Here is an 18,749-nt window from a genome sequence, read left to right on the forward strand (position 1 = left end):
ACTGGAGGGAGGGCAAGCAAGGTGTGAATTTTGGAGATCCAGGTGGTGATCAGTGACAGCGTAAAGGGTTTGCAGGTAGGAAGTAAGTACAAGGAAGAGCTGGTTCAGCAGGAGTCACGTGATCAAAGGGAGATGGGACTTCCAGCTCTAAGATCTTGGATCAGTGACAGGAGGCTGGCGGGCTGGCTCTGACTACGGGGACATGGTTTCTTGTAGATTGGAAGTAAAGTGCGACAGGGACAGGGATAGATAAGAAGGAAAATGGAGGCAAACCTACGAGCTGAAGTTATCAACCAGATGCTTCATGCCTCTTGATGAAGTAACGGAGTGGCTGAAAAAGTCCCCCGGTAAATTGGAATGTCAGCACTGACTTTAGGTCATGATCTTCTACCTGAGCAAGTCTCAGGCCCTGTGTCAGATGCTGACTGCAGGTATGTATGGAGGGAACACGAGCGAGCTTGACCCCATATTAGTTAGTTTGTAAGTGAGTAGTTTTCTCATTCAAAAATGGGCTTCCCTCACAGGCCTGCTGGAGTTGGTGCTCAGGGCCTCCTTGACGGATGTTTGTTGTGGTGGTGGTGGTTTTTATTACCATAAATGCCAAGTCTGATAGAGGAAGATTGAAAATATGTTGTTCAAAATCATAGTAGCTCAAAATCCCCTACCTCTCCCTTCCCTTACTGTGAAGACAAAGAATACACCACATGATCCTAGAACATTTATTTCCACAGGTTCTTGATAAAAGAGCACAATCCTGTATAAAAGTATACAGTACACACAAGGGCAAAATTACATAGCAAGCCACGGCTGCACTGACACCTTCCACAGGGAAACCCCAGGGAGGAACTTTCCACCTCCTGACAGTTTTATCATCATTCGCATTTCCAACGCACTGCAAGCCCCATCCCACCTCTCAGTTTCTCCAGCCTCTAACTGAAATGTGTGTTCATAAGCTGTGCATGTGTGTACAGAAGACTCACTCTACCTACTGGATGGGAAGCTGAGACAACAAGCTGTATGTCACCCCAGCATGGAGGGGAGCCAAGCTAGGGAGGCTGCGGAGCCAGGCCTAGCTCTATCCTCCAGAGTTTTTACATGCCACTGGGGTCTCTGAAATTCGAAAGCCAGAAGGTCTTGTGCCTGCTCCTGTACTGAACTTCTCCCAGTTCAGGTCTGGGAAGGGCAAGCTCAGGAGGAGAGCCTGCACTTAAGGAGACCAGGGAGGGAGATCTCAGCGCACGCAGGCGGAGTCGGTGGGGGACAGAGAAACCTTCAAAAGCTTGTGCTTGAGACTGGGTTCTTCAGTCACGTCTTCTCCCACTACCGTTGCTAAGTACCAGGGACTTTCAAGGCTCAAAATTGACCTGTCTCCCAGGAACTCCACGACAAGCCTCAAGAGCCCTTAGATAGGATACCTAGCTGTGGCTTCGGTCTGACCACTTGCCACTTTGGCGGTTCCACAGCCTTCCTGGCGTCTGGGTGGGTGATTATGTGGCTTGATGTGTGAACAACGTGGCTTCGGTACCATGGGGGTGTGCTTTAAGAACAGGAGCAAGTGGACAGAGGACACTGAGGCTGCTGTCACCGCGAATCCTGAGGCGGTCTGGGGAGATCCTGTGGGGTCTGGTTAGGCAGCTGCCTTTGCTGCCCTTCGAGCCTCGTGCTTGAGCCTGGCCTTCTCTCTCATCTCCTTTTCTCTCTCAATCAGATTTACCAGCTCCAGATGCCACTCCTGCAGCTTCTGTTCATAGGTGGCGATATCCTCTGCTTCACAGGTGGGGAGCTGTTCCTTCACAAGCTGGGTGGTCAGGGTCAGAAGGCTTTCGGACTCAACTTTGCCCAGAGCCTGCAGCTTAGAATGTAAGGCCTGTTGGAACAAAGGGCAAAAACAAAACAAAAACAAGGAGATGTGGAAGGGGCAGGAAGAAGAAAAATAGAGAGAGGAAGAGAGAAGAGATTAAGTCATTGCAAAATCTGCACATATTCTGCTCACAGGACAAGGTACTTTACTGGAAGCCTGTCACGCTGCCTCTCATCCAGGCACCGATAGCTTCTGCTCTTTGCTTTCAGTGCAGCGATTCTGCTAAGATGCCCCACATGTGATTTCTTCCCCTTCACTCACACACAGTAAATGGAACTCCATATGCTGTGATTCTCTGTATAATTTGTTTCAAACCACAAAGACTGCAAAAGTATAAGAACCTCCATTTCCTTTCTCACCAAGTAGCAAACCCCATGAAAAAGGACCCTAAGATGCAAACAAAATGGTAGAAGCAGCTGATAAAATGGAGTGAACCCATCTATAGCTTTTCCTTTAGAAGAACTGGGATAAATGTTTGCCTAAACAGTTTTCCTTTCAAAAGACGGAAGTCATGTCAAGGCTTTCTTACTAATGGCATACTAAACAGCTCCCGTGAGTGCTTTCACTATTATAAGCCTCCCCGTGCTGTGCTTCATGAAAGGTCAGCCTTGACATTCTGACTGCTTATGGCTCCATCTGAAATGGCAGCTCGATTTGGTTGCTATTGTAATATTTCTGGAGGAGTAAAGTACTAAAACCACTAATCTACTTAAGTGCCTCAAGATGTAGATCAGAGACCCACTTATGGCCCCAGATTTAGCATATACCACGTATCCCATGTTCCACAAAATAAATGCAATTTACTGGCATATGTGATGAGGCCTGCTCTAACAGCAGGGGCTGAAAGGTAGGAAGGGTCCATGGGCTTCAAGCAGCAGCCAAAGGCCTCATGTGATGGTTCAGTCATATAAAAATAAACCCCAGATTACCTGGGACTAATAAAAATCAGGCACCAGGAAGAAAAGAAAGTGTCTAACACACAGCAAGCAGTCAAGAAATACTGGCCTCTTTTCTTTTTGTGAATTAAAAAAAAAAAAGGATTGTGGAAGAGCAAGGGCTAAGAATTTAATGCAGACACAGATCTCTATTTTCTGAAATTAAAGATATAAGAAACAAGGAAAAGGTTGTAAGTTTTAGGAGTGGACAATATGAATATGGTGAATGGTAACCTATGGGGCTATGCAGAGTTTTTTGCTTTTTAGCTTTTCTAAACCTGCAAAGTTAAGAGGAAACAACAAGTATGTAAATTCTTAACATAGCCGCTAATTCTCTGTGTACCCTGAAAACATTGATTAACCTTCCTTTTTCAGTTTGGAGGGGAGTTGAGCAATGACCTTAGAGAAGACTGGGAAAAACAGCCAAAAGTCCCAGAATCCTTCTTAGAACATGCGGAAACAGATTTCCCAAAGCTGGCTCCATTCCTGCAAAGATTTAAATGTGGCAGCTAGCCAAGTGTATATTCCTCTGGACCAAAAGGACACCACCCTGGGTCAGCGGGGAGGGAGGGAGGTTTTCTGCTTCACATGATGAATTCTCCTTCAGGCAGCACAGTTTTTTTGCTTTGCTCTAGACAGATGAGAAACACAGCAAGGAAGAGGCCAGGGGTTTAAACTCTGAACATGGCTCTTCCTCCCTGACTCTAACCACAGAGCATTTTGAGACACACAGTTGAAGGCCACTAACGGCAGCCTAAGTGCCAGAGCTCCTGAAAAACGGCAGTGGGAACCTGCTGACGCTGTCCATGGAGCCCAGACGGCATTTCCAGGGGCCTTAGCACATGCCACAAAGCCGAGCAAGAGACGATACCTGCATTTCATCTCCATCATACTCAAATGAGGCTTTGCGGTTTCTACTTGGGTTTCTGGAGATCGAGAGGGTTCAATCTCCAGCTCCTCTTCACCCAGGGCTGCAGTCAGGTGCTTGCTGTGGGAAGGAAGGCTATTACCCGCCCGTCAGAGATGAGTGGTAGGTAATGACATGTGGCCTTAGGGAACAAAACTGTGACCGATTCGCTCAAGTACAAAAAGGGGTATAAAAATTCCATTTGTTTCAGACCACTTCCTGTGTAAAGAGACAAAAGTATGATTTTTGATGACAGTTTTCAATGCCCTTCTGTGCAACGCTGATGCATGACAGGACTGCTTGTCTGTCACCACGGCAGAGAAGCACATTTCACACACAGCTGAGGGGCCTCGACTCTGCCCTGACTCACCTCATACCGTTCCACGTATCGGGGAAGCTTGGACTGTTCGGTTTCCTCCACGTCCAGCTGCTCCATCAGTTCCTCTGACGCCGGGCTCTCCTCACCTTCTTGGGGCTGCTCCTCTGGAGACTCCTGGGCCGGAGCAGTCAGAGCCTTCAGTGCCCTGTCCAGCACACCCAGCTGTGGAGCAGAAAGGGGCAGAGACTAAATACCCTGTGGCCCTGAGAGCACTGGGGAGGGAGGCTGGAGAAGGGAAAGGGAGGGAAGCCTGGGACCTAAAAAATCGCGAGAAGAGTTCTCTTATTAAATTATAGAAACCAGAAATGGTTATGTAATTTTACAGTAGAAACACCTTGTCACATGGCATGGAACACTTAGTACAAAACAATGGAACAATAAGCAAACTCAGAATTATCTGTGTAAGTGAATCAGCAGAGTGGCTTTTGATTTCACTTTTAATCAGCCAGGTAGGAATCCAGGAATTATGCCCGATGGGCAATGAAGTAACCATCCCTTCCATGTCTTTCTTCCTTAATTGGTTTGGAATTGGAAGAACGGGAAAGAAAAACCACTACAGACCACAACCAACAACCGGCCATTCTGAAAGTACGATAAAGCCTCTGAATTTGGGCGGGGGCCTCCTTCAGAGAAAAATTCAACTCACAGGACATTCAGAGATTAGGGATCAGCCAATCTATATATATATATATATGTTGATAAAGACCAGACAGCATATACGAAATTTATTGTAAGAGGGGATTTCTGTGACTTAGAAAGTAAGTAAATTATGAAACAGAAGGTTTCTTTTTTGTTTTGACCCCTCTCCCCTACCTCCTTCATTTTGGGGCAACCTCCTTTGAGGAGGGCCTGATCATCAGAGATGGGACAGAAACAGCCTCAAGGCCAGCATTAATACCCATATGATACTGATGAATTCTGTCCACGTCAACTCAGAACAAAAAGCCAGAAAAGACTCCAAGGCTTTGTAATGCCACTAATACATTATACCCAAACCTGACACATATCACATTCAATGCTGACATCTGAATCACATTTCTATGAAGTCAGAACACAAAGAATGCAAGTCTGGCTCAAAATGCAGTAAGTATTTCCCTGGCAGAGCATTTATGTCTAATTTTGTGTTTCAATCACTAGTACTGACTATAGCAGGGTTAAAACATGAATATATATTCAGAAATGTGTATGCTTTGGTATAAATGTCTCACAGAGAACATAATGACTCACTAGACATTAGTAATAAGGAGCCAGTAGAGGGACGAGACTTCTGTATCCTGAGACCAAAACGGAAGCCATGGGGTGAGATTGAGTGATAGGGTCAAGGCTAAACAAACAGCTCAAAGTCAGCTTTCACACTCTGTTAACGAAATAACTGATGTCCTTTGAGGCCTGACTCTGGCTACAAAAGCTGCTTAAACAGAAGCAAGCACTATGACTCCCTACCGGGCGTAAGCTTGCCACATGTTTTCCCATGGCTTGAGCTAAGTCTAGGAACTCTGCAGAATGAAGAGCCCGAGGTGACCAAGGGGGATGAGCTTTGAGGCTGATGGGAGGACAGGGTCCTAGTCTGGACAAACCGAAAGCCTTAGAACTCTGAAAGGGACAGCTGGTCCAGACCTCCTCTGCATCATGCATTCACCACAGAATGATTTACTGGGAAGAAAGAAAGATGGCGCCACGTCTACTGCCTAAACTCATTTCTTGAGAGTTTAGGAAAACTCTGACAGGTAGTCAGTCTCACAGGACTATACGAAGATACAGAAATGCCAAAAGTAAAAAATAAAATCTTCATGTCTTTTGAGCTTCTACTGAGATTTTACTTTGGTGGTGGTAGTGGTGGAGGGCAATAAACAGTATTTTACTGAACTCAGTTTGAATTTCTTGGGAGAATAGTTTTCCTCCCAGACAGTGAACTATACAATCAACGTGAATCTTATTTTCTAGTGCTTGTCAGTAACACTGAGAATGTGGTTTTTTCATTCCTTTTCAACTGAGTAAATACATGAATCTATAGAGATAAAGAAGGTGGGGCTGGGGGAGACAAGGAAAACAAATCCACATCTTGACTTATAAGGGACAGGAGATGCTAAATCCCCCAGAATCAGGGCTGGGTAACTCACCGCTTCCCTACACAGCTTCCCATCCTCTGGGGAGGAGGCCACCTTCTCCATCACTTGAAGGGCTCTGTCGAGGTAGCCTGGCCGCCACAGAAGGGGCATGTTATGGTACACAGCCCGCAGCCCCTGCTGCAACTCCACCTTCCCTGTGCCCAAAAAGAACAATGAAGAAGGCTTAGCCGTGGCTTCCCACTACGTCTGAGACTGAGGACTTGAAGACACAAGTGAATACTCAGCTGGCAGCTTGAGAAATGGAGGATCATTTCAAATCTCTACCAAGACTCATCCCATTCAGTGAATAAGGACATTTCAGAATGATGATGAAAAACGTGGTAAAAGTCAATGTACATACTTTTCAATACTGTATGGACTTATTTTTTTTTTACTTTTTCATGTGGACTGCTGGTGACTATCGCGAGGGCTGAGGGAAATTTACAGAGGTCGCCATATCTGCCTCTAAGTAGTGTGCGTGCATGCATGGTAGGTTGCCTCAGTTGTGCCCAACTCTGAGCGACCCCATGGACTGCAGCCCACCAGACTCCTCTGTTCATGGGATTCTCCAGGCAAGAATACTGGAGTGGGCTGCCATGCCCTTCTCCAGGGGATCTGCCCAACCCAGGGAATGAACCCATGTCTCTTACGTCTCCAGTATTGGCAGGTGGGTTCCTGAATGCTAGCGCCACCTGGGAAGCCCGCCTCTAAATGGAGCTACCCTTATAAAACAAAGCAAACAACTGAAATACGACTTTTGTTTCAAGACAAAATGTTGCTCCAAAAAAGAAATTTTACAACTTTCTTACACTGAAAAATTGTGCCAACATCTGACAACTTTCCTTGCCAGGAAATGTTTGACATTTTAAAAAATGCTCTAAAACAGTCCACTGACTGTCCTTATGAAAAAAAAGAAGAAGAAAATCTCACTTTACTCTTTCTTTTAGTTGAGCTGCATCAGCATTTTAATTATACAGTCCTTGTCATCCTTGTGGGTCTCAGGACATGAGTGTTTCTCTTGGAACCTCGAACAATCGTAACTAGAGCTGAAGATGTGGCTGGCTGACAGCAGGGTCCCCCAGTGAGGAGGGAGGCTGTCTTGGGATTCCTGGGGGAATAGAGATGTTCTCTGAACTAACGACCAAAGTCACCTTGAGCTGCTGGGTCTTAAATCTACCTTCACTTATCTTTCCCGGGAAGGAGGATTTGGGAAAGCTGTAGTGGAACATAAACAGACAAAGCTCATCAGGTGACAGCTAATTTTAGACCTTTAAGATACTTGGGGCTGGCTGCAGTCACGTTCCGGGAAGCTGCTTATATTGGAGGTAAACGAGGCTACACCGCACATGACACGCTGAGAGCAGGGGGATCTGAATCTGATGCTGCCAGATTCAAAGCACTCAGGCCTCTGCTCAGAATCAGGAACGACAAAGTACATTTCTTGGCCCTGACAACTTCCTGGACAATTCATGCAGTGATACATTCCTGAGTGCTCCTCTGAAGGTAAATGCAAAAACTTGTAATTAATATCAAAAGTAGATGGTAAGAGAAAATGATTTTTCTTTTAGTTTTCACAATATATTTTATTTGATAATCTTATAAAATACATTTTAATCTCCAAATCATATAAGGAACACCTATGCCTCAACAAAAAACTAATAAACTGATTTAAAAACAGACTAAGAACTTGAATAGACATTTTTCCAAAGAAGACACAGAATAGCCAATGGACATGTGACAAGATGAGCAATGTCATCAACCATCAGAACCAAAATCAAAAGTACAATATCATCTCACACTCGACAGGATGGCTATTATCAAAGAAACAAAACACAAGTGTTGGTGAGAGTACGGAGAAATGGGAACCTTTGTGCATTATTGGTGGGAATGCAAAATGGCACTAACTGCCATGCAAAACGATAGGGAGTGTCCTCAAAACAAAATAAACTGTCATATGAGCCAGCAACTGCACTCTTGGGTATTTATCCAGAAGAACTGAAATCAAGATCCTGAAGAGATGCTGGCACTCCCATGATCACTGGAAAAAGTGATTTTTAAAAAGAGTGGTCAACTCTTTTGTTAGTCTGAGAGCCGCCCAGTGAACTCCTCTGAGTCTGTTTCTACCAGGATCAGCACCCGAGAACGCCACACTGCATTTCGATGGTGAAGATCAACTCCAAAAGCAGTCAAACTGCTATAACTTAGATGGTTTTCAGAAAACAAAGGTAAAGGGCAGACATAGTATATGATTAGGAGAAGGTAGGAGAGAGCATGGAAGGCTAATGAAATAATATGAATTTAATTAACTCTGTAAATCAGGACACATTTGATGCACACTTAGGTTGAATGTTATGTGCTCAGGTTTGCTGAGAGCCAAGGCCGCTCCTCAAAAGGCCCTCCCCTGCTGCCTGTCTGATTCAATGCAGTTGGGCTCTAAAGCAAAGCCCGCCGCCCTGTGCATGGCACACTCACACTGCACTAGCACGTCCCTCTGTGCGCTCCCACAGGGCCACTCTCTGCAATCCTCTTCCCTCACCTGAAAACAATACCCACAATATGTATTCAATGTTTTTCCTCCTGGACTTGGGTTTAAAGAGACAGGAAGATCTTTTTAATACCGGGGAAGAGTCTACTGGCTGGTTCTCCCAAAGGAGGACCAGAACTTTCCTTTCTTTATCGCTTCTTCACACTGTTTACCACTGAATATAATCAAGAGCCATCAGAACTAGTTCTCACCTTGCCAGTGGCGAAAGGTTTTTAAATCCCACTTTGTTGTCTTACCTAATAACTATAAGGCCATCAAAGTCCAGTTTTATGTCTAAAAATGAAAGCTGTACTGGAATTTCACAAGTCTAAATCAAATTATAATTTTATTAAGAAGTAAAAGAAGGAATCAGTTCCTATCCGTGAAGAACAATGTTAGTAAGGCCCTCCAGCTTACCAAGAAGTGCATAGCCGTACAACTGGGAACTCAACCCCACTGAGTTCTTCTGCTTCAGGCCTGGGAGTAACAGGGAGGCACCGAAGTTCCTCTCCTCTTCCCACTGAAACAGAATACAGCAGGTCATGGTGTAGCCAAGCAATGCTTACTGTATGCAGAAATGTGAGCATTAATGACACAAGAGGGAAAAAGAATATGCTATAACATTAGGTAAAAGAAACAAAATAATCATACTAAAGCTCCATGATAATTCTGACTTTGTAAAGAAAAGATATTGGTTTGATGAAAAATGCAGAACAGAAACGCCCAGTATGTTAACAGATTTCTAGGCAGTGAAATTATAAGCAATTCTGGTTTTCCTCTTTGTGCTTTTCATTCCTTTCTGAATCTGGGGCAGTGAATAACAGCTCCTTTTACAATCAGAAAAGCAAAACAAAAATAAAGAGCCTACTCTGGATCAACACGGCCTCGAGGCAATCAATAAAGATTACCCACGCTATCGGCTCTGTACTCACATTACTTCCTTAAGGAAGTCTTCCCTAACTTACGTTTAAAATAAAAATAAACTCTCTACCATACAGTCTTTATAGTGCTCAGTATAGTCACGTGTTTTATTTATTAAATTTTTCTTTTCTGCCACGCCACGGGGCTTACAGGATCTTAGTTCCCTAAACAGGGACTAAACCTGGGCCAGGGCAGTGAAAGCACCAAGTCCTAACCACTGGGCCACCAGGGAATTCCATGTTTTGTTTTAAATGCCTATATTCTTCTTAGATTATAAGCAGGAAATGTTTGTTCACCATCGTAAAACGAGCACTTGAAACACAGGGAATACAGCAGTTGCTCAAAATATATTTAATGAACTAATGAATGTGAGGTATGCCGCAGGATTCATTTTAGAAAAACAAAACACACCATAAATTTTTTACAATTGGGGCTAGGGTAGATGATCTTTCCAGTTTCTACCCAAAGCAGTGTTTTCTGAGGTTACCTTTGAGGTTAAGGGCAAAGTCTGTAGGGCCAGACTGCCTGGCTTCATCACTTATGAGCTCGGCCACTTTATGCAGTATCTCTATGCCCTAGTGTTCTCATCTGCACGGAGGTGAGAGGATTGGATGAAATGAATAAATCTAAAACACCAAGAACACAGGAAGTGTAAAGTAAGTGCTATTTAAGTATTAGCTACTGTTATTACTGCTGTTACTCTTAGGGGAGCAATAAACAATTGGAGAAGGCAATGGCAACCCACTCCAGTATTCTTGCCTGGAAAATCCCATGGACAGAGGAGCCTGGAGGGCTACAGTCCATGGGTCACAAAGAGTCGGACAAAACTTAGTGACTAAGCAACAACAATGAAGAGATGAAACCAAAATTTGGTATTCTGGACTGACCCAGAGCAACCTTAGGAAAATATTGACACAAAATAAACAACCAGAATTTAATACCAGAAGCTGTGGTTAAAGCTAGCTGCCTCACTGCTTCATTGGCATGCCACATCCAGCTCTCACTGATCATCAATTACCTATTTCTGAATGTGTGAAGTGCACTCAGCGTAGCTCATGTTTCAGAATGTACATAAGGACTTTCACTTGAGATTCTTCCAAGCGGAAGAACGTTCAATTCCACTTTGTTAGAACCCAGGACCTAAAATGTATGGGTGAACACTCATTCCTGGTCGTGCAGGGTCACAGGGCTTCATGGCAGGTATCTTTTCCCAGATGCTGAGGGCAGGGCTTTCCTCTGGCCCCCACATCCCTACTGAGCAGCTGCTGCTTGCTTCTCTAAGGCTCTTAGTACTGTTTCAATACAGGTCACTTACACTGAAGTCTGTCTTCTTTGCCAGGCACTGGTATAGAACATAGAGGGAGAGGAGCTGGGTGGAAGGAACTTCGAAAGCTTCTTGCATCATGATCTCAAAAACCACGGATAAGGCATCTGACAAGAAGATCAATGCAAAAATTAGCAAATTAGGTAACATCATCAAATCTGTATTTAACTATGCATGCATGCATGCTAAGTCACTTTAACTGTGTCCAACTCTTTGTGACCCTATGGACTATAGTCCGCCAGGCTCCTCTGTCCATGGCGTTCTCCAGGCAAAATACTCTCCAGGACGGTTTTCATCCCCTCCTCCAGGGGACCTTCTTGACCTAGGGATCAAACCCACGTCTCTAATGTCTCCTGCGTTGGCAGGTGGGTTCTTTACCACTAACACCACCATAAGCACTCAAAAAGTGAGGCATGATAGAAAAATACAAAGAATCATGAAGTTAAACATGGGCTGTGGTCCTAGTTCTTCTGTAAAGCAGGTCTTTCCCCTGTCTTTAGCTTCTATTGTACATACTGCTAGGTAGTAAATCAGGTGCTACTGTGCCGCTGTTCTCAAGGACACAGAATAAACCACTTGATTTCTCAGTATCACCTTCATGATGATAAAATACCATTTGTTCCATAGATTCCACAAGATTATTGGACAGTCCAACAACATAATACATATGAAAATGCCTCATAAACTGTGAAGCAAATTTAAGGCAGCATGTCCACCAGCTGGAAGAGTTAAGGCATACAGAAAGGAGGCAAGTATATTTTCCAGGTCACCCTAGTAAGAAGAGATGGAGAGGGCTGGGCGGAATGCCCCACTGTATGTTCTGGAACCTTCTTTCTGTTTTGGGAAAAAAAGGACGAATGCTAAAGGTAATTTTAAATCCTAGGTATTACTTCAAAGACAGAAAACTGATGACTACGAAAAGGACAATCAGCTTCAATTTAAAAGAGTTGAAAGAATGGAAAGGAAATGCATATTCATAACTTGTAAGTCCCTGAGTTTAACACAGAAGATTCTTGTTTCCACATGAATGCTGATCACAGACCAGATCTTCAGCAAGATCTGATTTATTTCCCCTCAATATTCCACAACATAAGCGGAAGCCAAGAAAATCAAGTTCAAATAATTTCTTTCCCTTATTATTTGTTGTTAAATCAGAGATGTTAACATTGGTTTAAAATACAGTGCCTGCATATAATGTTTTGAATAACAGCTGCTCTTTTAAACGGTTTTTGCATATACTCATAATTATAAGAGTTAGCACTCATTTGTAGCTATGGCTAGCCAGCTGGTTTTCTATGTGTTGTCATGGTTCTAAATGAGGTCAAATGCAAGAACTTCTATATTCTTTTTGTAAATGGGTAAACTGAAATGGACAGGCAGACCAGGGAGGAGTCACCCAGTAAGTCAGTAGCAAAAAAGCGCCTGAAAGAGACATAAACAAACAAACAGTCCCCTACCCTACCAACAAACCAGTATTTTAAAAGAACAAGTTAAAGCTAAAAATATAGTTCAGAAAAATGTTTTGCCAACTGTTCAATACTGAATTCAAAATTACACATGAATAAATAAAATTCATCTCTAATTTATATTCATTTCAGTCAGCTTGGGAAGTGAAATTAGACTGACCTATATAAGATTTCCTGTTCATCCATAATTATTTATGTACTTTGATATTTCCTATTTTAACAACAAAAGTATAATATTTTCTAATTTCTTGCCATAAACACCAATAATTTTCATCAGAAGTTTATTTACAAAAATTCTCAACATCATTTACTCTGAATTTAGGGGGGAACCCCCAAACTCCTTTTACCCTTCCAACATTTCCTTTAACAAGAGAGAAGAGAGAAAACTGCTACTACATAATTTTCCAGTGATAAACTAGTAAGAATTTTAAAATGTGATGTTCACAGAGAATGGAAGATGAAACATGCAAAAGAGAATTATCTTTTAAAAATTATCTTTAATTTTAGTTCAATTTAGGAAATGCATGTTTAAAATGGAATGAAAATGGACAAGGGACAATAAGCATTAAAAAAAATAATGTACAGCAAATATTTTTAGGCAGTCAACAGCTCCAAGTCTTATGAGAGAGAAGAGAAAGCAGAGAGGTCCTGGGTGCCCAGCCTAACCACTGCATCCCAATGCAATGGAAAAGGCTGAGGGTGAAGGATGTAACTCAATGACAGGAATCAAGGCGTCAAAAAGGAAAAATGACCACCAGTCCATATCCGTGTTTCTGAGGTAGTGACTACCATAACACAGGCAAAGCTCAGAACCAAGCTTGAGGATGAGATGGTGGAAGGGGAAGCCAGGGTGTATCTTTACACAATGGCACAGCCTCCTCTTTCCTTCTTCCCTGTCTGTGTAGCTAAGAGCACAAGTGTGCTGTACCACCCTTCCCCGTCCATGGAGACTGGCAGGGCTCCACCTGACTGCTCTGTAGGGTCTGCCACAATCCCCCTCTTTCCTTGGTCCCCCCTTATTGTAGATGAAGGTAAGAGCCACTTCAGGTTAGTTCCACGGAGCCACAAGATTTTGGGGGTAAAGAAAACTCAAGAGATCACCGATGCACTTTGTCGTCGTTATTGTTCAGTCGCTAAGTCCTGTCTGACTCTCTGTAACTTCATGGACTACAGCACACCAGACTTCCCTGTCCTTCATCTTCATCTCCATCTCCTAGAGCTTGTTCAAGCTCATGTCCAGTGAGTTGATGATGCTATCTAACCATCTCATCCTCCGTCTCCCTCTTCTCCTCCTGCCCTCGACCTTTCCCAGCATCAAGGTCTTTTCCAATGAGTCGGCTCTTTGGATCAGGAGGCCAAAGTATTGGAGCTTCAGCATCAGTCCTTCCAATGAATACTCAGGGTTGAGCCCTTTAGGATTGACTGGCTTGATCTCCTTGCAGTCCAAGGGACTCTCAAGACTCTTCTGCAGCACCACAATTCAAAAGCATCCATTCTTCAGGGCGTAGCCTTCTTTACGGTCTAACTCTCACATCCATACATGACTACTGGAAAAACCGTAACTTTGACTAGATGGACCTTTATTGGCAAAGTGATGTCTCTGCTTTTTAATATGCTGTCTAGGTTTGTCAGAGCTTTTCTTCCAAGGAGCAAGCATCTTTCAATGTCATGGCTGCAGTCATCATCTGCAGTGATTTTAGAGCCCTAGAAAATAAAATCTGTCACTGTTCCCACTTTTTCCTCATTTATTTGCCATGGAGTGATGGGACTAGATCCCATGATCTTAGTTTTTTGAATGTTGAATTTTAAGCCAGCTTTTTCACTTTCATCAAAAGGCTCTTTAGTTCCTCTTCACTTTCTGCCATCCATTAGGGTGGTATCATCTGTATATCTAAAGTTGTTGGTATTTCTCCCAGCAATCTTGATTCCAGCTTGTGATACATCTAGCCCAGCATTTCGTACGATGTACTCTGCATATAAACTATATTTAACTTATATAGCAGGGTGACAATACACAGCCTTGTCATACTCCTTTCCCAATTTGGAACCAGTCTGTTGTTCCATGTCCAGTTCTAACTGTTGCGTTTTGACCTGCATATAGCCTTCTTAGGAGACAGGTAAGGTGGTCTGGTATTCCCATCTCTTGAAGAATTTTCCACAGTTTGTTGTGATCCACACAGTCAAAAGCTTTAGCGTAGTCAATGAACAGAAATATGTTTCTCTGGGATTCCCTTGCTTTTCCTATTATCCAACAGACGTTGGGAATTTGATCTCTGGTCCCTCTGCCTTTCTAAATCCAGCTTGGACATCTGGAAGTTCTTGATTCATATACTGCTGAAGCCTAGCTCGAAGGATTTTGAGCATGATCTTGCTAGCATGTGAAATGAGCACAACTGTATGGCAGTTTGAACACTGCACTTACGTCAGAGACAGGGAAACAAAAGCCTATGGAGGTAAAATGACTTCCCTTCATAGTGAGCATGCTACTCTCTCCAGTATAAGATTTTATGCTTATACACTTCACATGCTGTAACAACTGTGATGTAAGTAAAACAAAGTTAGCAAATTGTGCTTAAAACAAAGTCAAGCTAACAGCTGAATTAATATAACCTTAACTAGCTGTGGAAGCTCAGGGAGCTTTATTGCATTAACTAAATTCACTGTCCTTTGCCCAAAGAGACATGAAGAAATAAATTTGAGAAACTCAGAGGAAAGAAGATCTGGATAGGAGTCTCCTATTTGGCCACCCGATAAGGTCAATCAACTGCATATCTATTTCTGACTGAAAGAGTGATATACAGATGTCATTAAGAAATTAAAAAAAGGTAAAAGTGCCTATATTTACTTCCCTTTGGGAACGGTAGATCCATTATAAATGGACCTTGGTTTGATTTCATACCTTTGTAATTTTCTTTCTTTATGAAATGATCCATCAGTAAGTTAAATGTATAGTTATCTGGAAAAATACCATATTGGACCTGCAATGAAAATAAAAGTAAGAGAAAAAACTCATTAAGTTCAGTTTATAATATATGCCTATGTATTATTCAGGAAAAAAATTTGTTCCCATTAGCTTTAAAATATCTGACTATCATTTTACGGCATCTGTGACAGTGAAATAGAAGCTGTGACTCATGCAGCTTGGTAACTGGAACTGTTGGTCAGGGTGAGAAAGTTGTGAGTGGGTGTCTGATACAAGACAACTGATGTGAAAAATAAAGCTCAATTCTAACACCTCATCATAACTTAAAAAACCCTGAACCAAACCAAGAATATAAAAAAAACCACATTCCACTGGTTCAGTGATTCTTTTAAAAAAGTATGAATATCAACACAAAAATGGAGTCCTTAGAGAAGGCACACATTAATCACACTATGCAGCATTTTCTGGTCCTTAGAGTGCTCTTCTCCCAACTTTATTAAAATATAATTCACATGTAACATTGTGTGATTTTAAGGTGTACAACATGATCATTTAACATGCATATATATTGCAAAATGATTACTACAATAAGGCTAGTTAACACATTCATTGCCTCACATAACGATCATCTTTTGGTGGCAGTGATGAGAATATTTAAGATCTACTCTCTTGGCAACTTTCAAGAATATAATATAGTACTCTTAACTACAGTCATCACACTATACATTAGATCCTCAGAACTTACTCATCTTTGGAAGTTTGTATCCTTTGACCAACATCTCCCCATTTCCAGTCTCCCTCCCCAGACCCTGATATCCATTATTCTACACTGTTTCTATGAATTCTGCCTTTTCAGATTTCACACATAAGTGAGATCATGAGATATCTTTCTTTAAATGACTTATTCTACTTTGCATAATGCTCTTAAGGTTTGTTCCTTTTGAATGGCTAAATATCCCACTGTATGTGTATGTACAGGCTTCTCTGGTAGTTCAGATAGTAAAGAATCTGCCTGCAATGCAGGAGACCCAGGTTCACCCTGCCTCCCCACCCCACACACATTTCTTTATCCATTCACCTGTAAATGGACACTCAGGTTTCCATGGCTTGGCTGTTGTTAATAATGCTTCAGTGAACGTGGGGTTGCAGGTATCTCTTTGAGACAGTGATTTCACCTCCTTTGGATATATAACCAGAAGTGGATTTGCTGGATCATATGGTATTTCTATTTTTAATTTCTTGAGTGATCTCCATACTATTTCCCATACTGGCTGTACCCATTTACATTCCCACCAACAGTGCATAAGGGATCCCTTTTTGCCCTCTTCTTGCCGGCATCTGTTATCTCTTGTCTCTGAATTTTTAAAGACCCAAGAAACCTGAGATTTTAGTGCCTTCCTGTGTGATTTTCATGCACAATGAAGTCTGACAACTAATCATCTAAACTGTGGTTATATATTTATTTAAAATTCTTATCTCAGTAGGATTACCCACTCCCATCAACCACCAGAAACATCCAAGGAATTTTTTTTCCAATTACACTCATCCTCCTTGAGAAATTCTGATAATCCTAAATCCCAGTTGTCAGTCTCTGCTGAACTGAGTCACTATTACTAGCAGACTATACAGAATGCCTCAAATGTGCTGAAATACAAAAAAAAAAAAAAAAAAAAAGACGTTCAGAAGCTACTGTTTTAAAAGCTGCAGCCATGTTTAACTTGATCAAAGCAGTCATTCAGTCTGCAATAATCCCTAAGGCAGGGTAAAAACAAAATATTTTAGAATGATAAATCATTAAAGCTGGAAGAAAAGAAACTTAGGAATCAACTGGTCAGTGATTCTCAATCCTGGCTGCAAAAATCAACATGTAAGCTTTAAAAAGATACGAGTGAGGTAGGAATGGGCAGAGCACAGAGGATCAGGGGGCAGGGGCTGGGGAGCGGGGCAGGGAAACTAGCCTGTATGATACAATAATGGTAGACGTGGGTCATTATACCTTGTTCAAAGCCATGGAGTAAACCCTACTGTAAACACGGACTTTGGGTGATTTGTGTTTCAATGCAGGTTCATTACTGTAACAAACGGCTCACTTGGATGAGAAATGCTGATAATGGGGGAGGCACGTCCCCGCAAGTGTGGGGACAGGGAACATATGGAAAATTTCTGTACCTTCTGTTCAATTTTGCTATGAAACTAAAATTGCTCTAAAAAAATAAAATCTAAAAAAAAAAATTTTTTTAACCAATTAAAAAAAATACCAATGCCTAGGTTCCAGAAAGACCAATTAAATTAGAATCCTGGGGGTGGAGAAAGCATCTATAATTTTTAAAAGCTTCTTACATGACTCTAATGGGCAGCCGAGGTTGGAAATCACTGATTTGGTACACCTCACTTGACTTAGAGCTGAAAAACCTAAGACCCCAAAGAATAAACTTACTATTTGCCTAAAGTGAAAGTGTTAGTTCATCACTCATGTATGACTCTCTGCGACCCTATGGACTGTAGCTCACCAGCCTCCTCGTCCATGGAATTCTCCAGGAAAGAATACTTCAGTGGGCAGCCATTCCCTTCTCCATGGGATCCTTCCCAATTCATGGATTGAACCCAGGTCTCCTGTACTTCAGGCAGATTCTTTACCATTTGAAATACCAGGGAACCCTATTTGCATAAAGTTAAGAACAACTGGTAGAATTTATGTTGTTATAGCTTGGTTCTTCTGACTCTGTCTGGTGTGTTTTTCACTAAAAGACTAGTAACAATAAAAAGTAAGATAGAAACAGTAGATTTATTAGTGAACCTGCTTATCTACTTTATCAAATTATAAGCTTCCCCAGGAAAAGGATAGGATGTTGCCCATTTTTGTGACAATGCCATACCCAACCCAACATCTCACACACAATCTGTCTGCAACGTGTATCAAGTTAAGCTGGTAACCAAGTAAGTCATAGGAACAAAAACTCCCAAAAACAAATTTAGTATTTCTTTTTGAGTTAAAAAACAGAAGGTTCAATGACACTACAGATATAATACAGTTCCAGAGAAATATTATTAAAGTCTTATTATGGGTCAAACCAGGATTGTGGCTTGAGATTCACAATAACAACGTTCTAACTTTTGTTCATTTTGTCCTTATTTCATACTAAGAGGGGAATGAAGAGTCAGCTGTTGGGTGAACATTCAGAAAGACCTAATTGTAGGGGCTTCTGGGGCTTGAGGGACTTAGGAAGACATGCTCTGAATAATCTAGGAAGTCTGTCTTTTCAAAAACGTGTAAGAGATATGAATGTTCCGGAGACTGTACTCTAGAAAAATGGTCATGTCTTTTACCCTAACGTCACCAAAGGAAACTAGGCAAAAACCCCAAGACTTAGGGATCAAGAATGAAACGACCACCAACAGAG

The 18,749-nt window shown here is 42.1% G+C and overlaps 1 protein-coding gene across 6 annotated transcripts in view; it reads right to left on the minus strand.

Moving 5' to 3' along the window:
• Nucleotides 1–705: 705 nt before the first annotated feature.
• MRPS27 (mitochondrial ribosomal protein S27) overlaps nt 706–18,749 on the minus strand; it is a 101,269-nt gene continuing 83,225 nt past the window's right edge. For all 6 annotated transcript variants that reach the window (XM_086361063.1, XM_086361060.1, XM_086361064.1 and 3 more), the window contains 6 exons: nt 15,325–15,403; nt 10,951–11,066; nt 9,132–9,234; nt 6,203–6,345; nt 4,074–4,244; nt 706–1,867 (listed from right to left, as the gene is read on the minus strand). In XM_086361063.1, coding sequence (XP_086217189.1) covers nt 1,628–1,867; nt 4,074–4,244; nt 6,203–6,345; nt 9,132–9,234; nt 10,951–11,066; nt 15,325–15,403 — 852 coding nt within the window. In that variant the 3' untranslated portion in view covers nt 706–1,627. The remainder of the gene's footprint in view (nt 1,868–4,073; nt 4,245–6,202; nt 6,346–9,131; nt 9,235–10,950; nt 11,067–15,324; nt 15,404–18,749) is intronic.

The sequence above is a fragment of the Bos grunniens genome, chromosome 20 (genome assembly GCF_055505025.1).
Source record: "Bos grunniens cultivar Pamir isolate PY7600 chromosome 20, Bosgru_T2T1.0, whole genome shotgun sequence".
Taxonomy (NCBI): domain Eukaryota; kingdom Metazoa; phylum Chordata; class Mammalia; order Artiodactyla; family Bovidae; genus Bos; species Bos grunniens.